The 9,433-nt window shown below is 36.4% G+C and overlaps 1 protein-coding gene across 1 annotated transcript in view; it reads left to right on the forward strand.

The window, feature by feature from the left end:
• The first annotated feature begins 3,958 nt into the window (after positions 1-3,958).
• Positions 3,959-9,433, forward strand: part of OTOL1 (otolin 1) — a 15,995-nt gene continuing 10,520 nt past the window's right edge. The window contains exons 1-3 of the mRNA XM_074307672.1: positions 3,959-3,995; positions 7,269-7,326; positions 7,505-7,876. Coding sequence (XP_074163773.1) covers positions 7,513-7,876 — 364 coding nt within the window. The 5' untranslated portion in view covers positions 3,959-3,995; positions 7,269-7,326; positions 7,505-7,512. The remainder of the gene's footprint in view (positions 3,996-7,268; positions 7,327-7,504; positions 7,877-9,433) is intronic.

Raw genomic sequence — 9,433 nt, forward strand, 5'->3', positions numbered from 1 at the left:
TTCTCCTCCTCCTTACTTGTTCAAATCTTAATCATTCTTTTTAATGCTATTGACATCAGTCAGCAGCTATCCTTTCCTCTTAGAACTTACTCAAAACTTTGCTTATGCTTCTCTTATGTATCATACATTATTTTAAGTTACATATGAATTAAATTATATGGGAATTTATAAATGTGTCATACCTCTTTTCTAGATTACTCAAAATTTTGCACAATTTTTACTTCAATATTTCAAGGAGCTAAGATTCTATGGGTTGGGTCCTTTCTCCACTATCCATATCACATACTCCTCACTCATTATTTAATATACTTCCTAAAATATTGTGGCTGAAAAATAATCCCCCTCTTGTGGCCAACTTTCTGGTGATGTCTCTGTGTCCACTAGTGCTCCCTTCATAGTCACACATCTCATTTCTGAGGCTGACATTTTGGGAGGATATACTTTGTTGGGAAAGTTAGGTTGCACAGTGGTTAGAGCAGTGTGTTTAGTATCAGGAAAACTCATTTTCATTAGCCCACACTCAAGCTCAGATATTTATTGGGTGATCCTGGATAAGTCACTTAACCTTCTTTGTTTCAGTTTTCTCATTTGTAAAATGAGAAGGAAATGGAGAAGGCAAACCACTTCAATATCTTTGCCTAGAAAACCCCAAATGTTGCCACATAAGGTTGGACATGACTGAAATGACTGAATAACATGCTTTTGGTAATCTAGGGTTACCAATATGCCAGGATCAAGGACTGGGGGAGGTCTTGGTAAAGGGCTTAGAAAAAAAGCAAATACCCAATAGATGTTAAAAACTAATTTGAACCATTCAATATTCTTCAAAATGAGCTTAATTATTATATGAGATGCAATCCTTTCCCTTTATTACAATGAACAATAGAGCTGACTAGTAAGGATGAAAAAGTGATTTTTACAAGAAATATAACCAATGTGGATTGTCATGTGGAATCAATGATAGCCCAAGTATTCCAAAATATAAAAGGAGACCTAGAGAAACAAGGTCAATGTGTTGAGTAAACCTACTTTGCAAGATTAATAGGAAAAAAAACATAGACAAGAATTACATAAAATAAACATGGTTGAAAACTTGGCTAATTGTATTTGCTTTTGAGGAGCAATTGGGTTAAATGACTTGTCTGTCCAGTGTCACATAGCTGGGAAGTGTTATGTCTCTAAGGCTAGATTTGAATTCAGGTTCTCTTCACTCCTGGGTCAGTAGTCTATTCACTGCCATATTTAGCTCCCTCCCTCCCTCCCTGGGGCACCTAATTTAAAATTTTATTTGTGATGCTCATTAATTCTGGGATCTTGGAGAAGCTGCAGAGCTGCCTTGTATCTTAGTTTCCTCCTCTGTAAAATAAGGCAGCTGGATGAAATGATCTCTGAGACTCCTGATCTAACTCTATAATCCTATCCATGACTGTCACTTCCTTCAGGGAGCCTCATTTTCCTCATCTTTGAAATGAAGGTGCTGGACTATAGGATTTTTAATTTTGCCTCCTTCCCAAAGTCAATAATTCTATGAAATAGAATGTTCACATTGATGAGATCCATTGAAGGATTGAATTATGATTAAAGTAGCTATCTTTCCACATTGAGGGCTCTTGGGCTTTAAGGATTGGAAGCTAATTTCTTTCTTATTTTGGGTCTATTACAATGAGGACTTACTATACCATACTCTTTTGCTCCATAGGTCAATAGCCATATTAATATACAAGCAACAACATTAGCAACAAATATGGATTAAAACCATTTAAAAAATAGATCGTGTTGTTGTTGAACAGTTTCTTTCCATGACCTCAGAGCATGATAGTGAAGGATTATTCTGTCTGTACCTTAGGCCACAAAGGAGCTTTTTGGAAGACAGCCAGTCCCAGTCGAAGTGAAGAACTAAGTCTTCACCTGTCCCAAGGTATTTGCATTTTCTCAGATTTCAATGCCCCTTTTACTTAACTTTCAGAAAACATTCACCAATCCCCTTACCTCTCCTCTATAGGGCACTCCTCTCCTTTTGGTTATGGGTAAAAGGATTACCAAAGTAAGCCAGATTCCTGACTGATTAATAATGAAGTTGGGCTTATCCAATGTGCCAGCCAGATGAGGGATTGCACATAAAGCAAACATTCATAAGGTAGGATATGGTAACAGATATTGCTTGACTTATTATTCCACGAGAGATTTAACATTCAGCTCCTGGAAAAAAGGTGTCTAATTAATATAAGCATGGGATTACTGATAGACAGTATTCTAGATTCTCTCCTTTCCTTTATTGAATAGTCTTCAAAGATGGTGGGTGATGGTGAGGAATCAATGATTTAAAGCTTTATTGTATAGCTTTTGAATTTGTGAAGATATTCAGTTTAACCAGGATATACTATAATCTTCAGAAAGGCACTTAAATATTGGAGCTAAAGAGTAGTTTAGAGGATATACTTAATTTGGGTTTTTTTCAACTGTTTGGATATGTATACATATATTGTATTTACTTTATACTCTAACATATTGAACATGTATTGGTCAACCTGCCATCTTGGGGGGGGGGAAGGAGGGGAAAAATTAGAACAAAAGGTTTGGCAATTGTCAATGTTGTAAAATTACCCATGCATATATCTGGTAAATAAAAAATATTAAAAATATTCAAGATATTAAAAATTGGCTTTTTTGGTTATAGAGATAGATAAACTTATTTTTAAGTGATATAATGAAATATTAGTTTTACAAATTAGATTTTCTCTTGATGCCATCATATGTTTACCTGAATAGTGATTGTCCTGAAATCTACTTGGAGAAAAAGTAACCAGAATGACAATTGAATGCATGAAAAAATGGACATTTTATTTTTTTCTTAAACTATAGCATATTTTTTATTAAATCATTAGAATTGATGTTATCACTTGAAACAAAGTCCAATTTCTTATGCTAGAAATTAGAGAGAGAGGGGCATTACATTGCTTGGTCTTATAAAATCCTTCTCTAAAGTGCTTATCATCCAATTCTTAAAATGTATGTTTAAATCGTTGGATCAAAATGTTTATTTAATTATTTCTTTAGTTCACAACCTTATTGTAATTTGGCTTTTCTGGTAATATTTAATGAAGAGCACTGTGATTATCCACTGGAATATTTTTAGATAAGAAGCATACTCCCTCAGAATGATAGAGTTCTCAGGACAACTTTGCAACTTGTTTTTTCCTTTTTGAAAAACAATCATTTTGCAAACACTAGAATTGATCCTAATTTTTTTTCCCGGTAGAGTACATTTGCTTAAGTCAAAGAAAGTACATTTTTGGATCTTCCTGGAAATCTAAATGTTCTGTCTTTGAGATTACCTTCTTTCTACTTGTATTGTTCTCTCCCCCTCCTAAATTCCTGAACAAAAACCTGAAGCTAAACCAATAACTAGTACTTGAATCAAATGAAAAAATCTATTACACAAACAAGAGTTACTCAAGGTGTCTCTGTTTCCTAGATCACATCCAAAGAACAAGTTTGCAGGAGGTCTGAAATCTGTATTTCATTTTCTGTATTTTAAAATAAATTTTAAAAATGCAATTTATGGTTATTGTTGACTTCTCGTCTTCAATGAGATATAAAGCAAATCATCAAATATATACAGGCACAAATACATGCAGAAGCTCTATTTTCCTTTGCTTGTACAGTAGTGATCTAAATTTTCCATGGTTCAGTCTTTGTAACTTATAAGATCTAAAAATAAAGGGCTTTGCACAATCTCCTTGCAAATGTTTTAATTGACATTCTGTTATAATGAGCCCCACAGACCATTACCTGGCTAATTGCTTCAGTTACAGCACTGCAACAATGCTATTCATTGTCCTTGGATTGTGGGGGTATTAAATAGCACGGCAGCCCTGAGATGGGAGGAAGTTACTGTGTCCTTGTTTCCTGGGATACATTAGCCTGTTGGTAGCTTTTAGAAACAGGCTTCCTTCTGTTTCACTCTTGGCTGGTCTCAATCTGATGCTTGTCAGGTACCTTTGTTATTCTGAACATCTTGACATCTGGGAAGTTAGGGTGAGGGAGGGGGAAAGTTTCTGAGCCCTAAGCTATCCCAGAGGCCAAATCACAGGCCAGAAAGCCTAACAATTGGCCTCAGATCCAAAGCCTAAGAAAAGGGAAAATGGCAGCCAGGAAACCAGACAAGATTATAATAAAACAGAAAATGCTCAATTCAAGGGAAATAGAGTCATAAAATGCCAAAACTCTAGAAGTGGGAGAAATCTTCATGATCACTGAATCTATTATCCCAGAGAGCATTTAGTCTAACCTCCATCATTTTGCAACTGAATAAACTAAGACCATCTTAATGTTGGAACTTCAAGCCACGTCCTCTGACTCCTGAGTCAACATGCCTTTTACTGCATTATACTAACTCAACAGGAGTAATATCAGGAACAGTTAGTTGGAACCTGAAAGACTTTTCAGGAAACAAAACTATAATAATGAATAAAAGCTGGAGTATGATAGACCAAGGAGGTAGATGTTGACTAATGCTTATCCTTTGTCAGATTTTTGAAAGCAAGAAACAATGTGAGGGAGAGAGAGAGAACAAGATTTTTATCAGGTACCTTTTCATGCCAGAAACTGGGCTATCTCATTTGATTCTTGCCACAAGTCTCAGAGGAAAGTGCTATTAGTATCCTCCTTTAAAGTTGAGGGAATGGGGGCAGCTAGGCGGCGCAGTGGATAGAGCACCAGCCTTGAATTCAGGAGGACCCGAGTTCAAATGTGGTCTCAGACACTTAACACTTCCTAGCTGTGTGACCCTGGGCAAGTCACTTAACCCCAGCCTCAAAAAAAAAAAAAAAAAAAAAAAAGTTGAGGGAATGAAGAGAGAGTGGGTAAAAGATTTGTTCAGGATCACACTACTAGGAAGCATTTAATGCCAGATTTGAACCTGGTACTTCTTGACTCCAGACCCAATGCTCCATTGCACTACCTAGCTTGATCAGTGTCAAACCTGAGAAGTTATATTTGTCTAGATCTCAAACTCTTATGGTCTTTAAGCCTCTGAAAGCACACTTGATTTGGAGTCAGAGGACTGCAGTTTGAGCTCATGGTCCATGGCCAAGGATCAGGCATAGAAGCTCCTTGGGCTTCCATTATAAAATGAGGAGATTGAATGAGATGAACTGTGACATCCTTAATACCTCAAACCTATGATGCTATTATCCTATTTGTATTTGAGGGATACCCAACAGGGATTTTGAATCACTAGTCTGTGTCTCAGATTTTCCATCCAAACTGCTGGGTCCCTGATGTTTGCTGATGAGACATTATATAGTCCTTTTTTAAAAAGTGTGTTGAAATGTCTTTGGTGATCAATACCTTAATCAAAGGAAAGATAAGCAAAAAAATAGAGGGAAGATTTTTCTCGTGCAGTAAGATACCTGTATAAATATGTATACATATATTGTATTTAACATGTACTTTAACATATTTAACATATATGGGATTACCTACCATCTGGGGGAGAGGGTGGGGGAAGGAAGGGAAAAGTTGGAATAGAAGTTTTTTTGAGTATCAATGTAGAAAAAGTACCCATGCATATGTTTTGTCAATAAAAAAAATAGAGGGAATTGAAGAGAATGGAAAGTCTAATACTTTGAACAGAATTGCTATCTGAGGCAAGCACCAAAAACAAAAATACAAAGGAAAACCCAAAACAAACTCCTCCCCAACCCAAACAACAACAATAGTCCCAACCACCACACTATGAGTTACATGAAAGGTACTTTCATTTCTTAGATTTTATATATATATATATATATAAAATATATAAAATATAATCTTATATAGATTATATATATAATCTAATATATAATATAATTATATATAATCTAATATATATATATATATATATATATATATATATATATATATATATATATATATATAATATAATAAATAAATATATATATTTCCCCCCCCCACCCTGAGGTTAAGTGACTTGCCCAGGGTCACACAGCTAGGAGGTGTTAAGTGTCTGAGACTAGATTTGAACTTGGGTCCTCCTGAATTCAGGGCTGGTGCTCTATCCACTGCGCCACCTAGCTGCCTCTAGATTACATATTAAGTGTGGGAGAAGGAGGCAAGAAAATGAGATCTCAGCAAAGAAAGCCTCATGGGAATAGAAGCCTTGGGATATTGCCACATGGAGGAAGTAAAATCAAAGTTTATGTTGTCAATGGATTGAAAAGGAAGGCATCTTTTTATCTCTCCTGTCTCATTTAGCCCAAGATCCCAACCTTTGAGCTTTTTTTCCCCCTTTCTTCCTGATATCTCGTTCCCTTGCCAGAAACCCTTCTCTCACCCACAAGTGATTTAATTTCACAGGGTTACAACTCAGATCTGGAAGAGACTTTACAGGGGCAGAGAAAGAATCCTGTGAACTTGTGATCATACAAGCATGAATTTCTATCCCACTAGCTGTGAACCTCTAGCCAGATCCCCATTCTGAGGATGCCAGCCATCTAGGCACTTAAATGTTGTAGTGGATAGCGTTGGACTGGGAGTTCAGTTCTTATTTTAGACACTTAGTAGCTATGTGACCCTAGGAAAGTCAAACTACTCATAGCCTAAGTTTTCTCCTCTGTAAAATGGGTATAATAATAGTATCTACACCCAAGGTTTTTTTTGTGAGGAATGTGCTTTGTAAACTTGAATGTATTATTAAGTGAAGTCACCACATCCAATGTCTTCATTTTATAGAGGATTAAATTAGAATTCATGGCGGGGAAGGCCTGAGCCCTGGCCAATTGTTGCAGATTGGCAGCTGGTCTATAATATAGTTTCAGATAACTTTCTGGGTGCACTGAGAAGTTTGGTTCTCTGTCTAGGGTCGCCAAACCAGTATGTGTCAGAGGCAGGCTATGAACCCATGTTTTAATGATTTATCACCCATACTCTTACACCTCTCAAAAAGACTCCAAGGAGGAGAATTTATATTTTCCTTTATATTGGTATTTTTAATTTAATTTTTTTTTTAATTTTGGAGAGTTTAAAAGAGTACTCTCACATCAGGACACATTATAACAAGGAGATTTAAAGATTCTGGTGCTCTGTTTTTTTCCTTGAGATAATTGAGTTTACCAGTATAAACTATTCTGTTCAATACTTTTCATCTTCCTATAATATGAATGTATTTAATTCCAATAAATCTAAAGGAGATAAGCCAGGGAGTTATAAGAATTTGTTTTCCACAGGGCATGTGAGTTATTAAATTGTGTTTCTTTTTTTTATAGATCGTGTTTGCTGTTTGGCAAGGCATTTTGACCCAGTCAAAACAATATCTTGGAAGAGGTAATAGTGGGAAAAAAATGAAAACAAATTGTTTCCTTTGATAAAAATATTCATACACTCAAGAACTTCATTGAATATTTCTAAAGATTTGTGTGTGTGTGTGTCTTTCTGTGGGAATGCATATATCAATCTAACTATAGAAAGCAAGCTATGTCATTTCATTCTTTTTCCCTTCCAGCTTTAACTATGTGGATGTTTTCTTGGCCTTGGGCCAACCTGATGATTTTAGTTGTTGCTGTAATAGGCTTATTGGCCAAGACCACACCATCGACAAAGTTTACCAAGAAACCTCCCGCAAAAGATGTCCCAAAGGGTTTTAAGCCATCCACTGCCCCTCCTACCAAAGAAGAAACGACGTTCACAGAAGCAGCTGAGAAGGAGGAGACGACCACAGAGCCTCCTATGATGACCTCCGCCTTCCCTCCAGTGGCCACCATCTTTCCTTTTGAAAACTTCACTCTGGATACAGAAGATTTCTTTTTTAATTGCTGCGATTGCTGCCTGCCTGCCCCTGGACCAAAAGGAGAACCAGGGGAGCCTGGATGGCCAGGTATTGGCAAATATTTGGGAATATTATCCATTCAGGCCTGGGTAGAGCTCAGAAACATGAAGATTTTATTTTATTTTATTTTATTTTTTTGTGCCCAGAGTGAAATAATATAAAATTTATCCATGGAGATTAGGATGAACTATGTCCTCAAAGCCAAAGACAAACTTATTTTTTCTTTTAAAAAGCTTCCTATTTTATTTATTTTTTATAAGTTGGTGTTAAGTTCAATTGTTTCTGTACTGCTAAAAACTGCAAGGGCAGCCAACGCTCTCTAAATTCAGTATTCAGAAGCAGAGGCCTAGTCACTCTGTTTTAGTTCTGTTTTTGGTAAAACTTGATCTTTGAAAGGAACTTGTGGACTACAGAACACCACCATTTTCTAAATTATCATATAAATTGTTTGGGCTTATAAATCTAGAGCATAAGGGCAACAACTAGGTAGGGCTTAAAGGAAAATTACTATGGATAAGTGAGCATTTGAGCCATATCTGATAACATAAACGCTCATTATTAGTGCTCAACCTCTTTAGCCAACTGAGGTCAACAGCTCTTTGGTGGATTATCCCTCTGGTGTTGTTCAATGAAAAAGGTGGTATGAGTGTCTATTGACTAATAAATAGATTTTTGGAATGTTATTTGTGGTTAGATAGGATTAGACTTGGAAAGCCAATTTATGAAAATAAAGCAGATTTAGTTCTTTCTGCTTATTGAAATCCTGAGGCAGGCCCTCTATCCTTGTCTGGAACATTTCATAGAATTCCAGGGAATACATTTAAAAGTTCAAACGGCTCTTCCATGACTGATGCCTGGATTTCCACTTCAGCTTTTACATGATTATAGCACAGAGAGGCAAAATCCGAATTTCACTTTGAAATATGTGAATCTTTTGAAAACTGGATTAATGTTTTTTTTTTTTGAGGGAGAAATTTGCCTTATTTATGCAGTGCACAAATTATTTATTTTTAAAGGTTATGATAATAAATTCGTTTCAATAGTTTTATCATTTATCTGTTTCCAATACAGGATTCATCAGAAACTTTCTCATTTGCTATTTTATCTTCTGTGCCTCTTTCACATGTTAATGCTGAAGTATTTAATTCTTTTGTAACAAAAATTCATAGTCTTCAAACTTATTAAATAGGGGGCCAGTTCACTGTCCCTCAGACTATGGGAGGGCCAGACTAGAGTAAAAGCAAAAGCTCACCCTCTGTCTCCGCCCCTCAGCCCATTTGCCATAACCCGGCGAGCGCATAAACGTCCTCAGTGGGCCGCATGTGGCCAGAGGGCCGTAGTTTGAGAACCCCTGGTAGAATCCCGTTTAGGTCAGCTAGGTAGCATGATGGATAGAGAGAGCACAGGGCCTGGAATCAAGGAGACCCAACTTCCTGAATTCAAATTCAATCTCAGACACTTACTAGTTACTTAATCCTGTTTGCCTCAGTTTGCTCATCTGCAAAAGAAATGGTTAAGTCATACCAGTAAGTGACTTTGCCAAAAAGACACCAAATGGGATCATGAGGAGTTGGACACAACTGAAAACAACTGAACAACCACAAA

This window comes from Sminthopsis crassicaudata, chromosome 3 (assembly GCF_048593235.1).
Source record: "Sminthopsis crassicaudata isolate SCR6 chromosome 3, ASM4859323v1, whole genome shotgun sequence".
Lineage (NCBI taxonomy): Eukaryota > Metazoa > Chordata > Mammalia > Dasyuromorphia > Dasyuridae > Sminthopsis > Sminthopsis crassicaudata.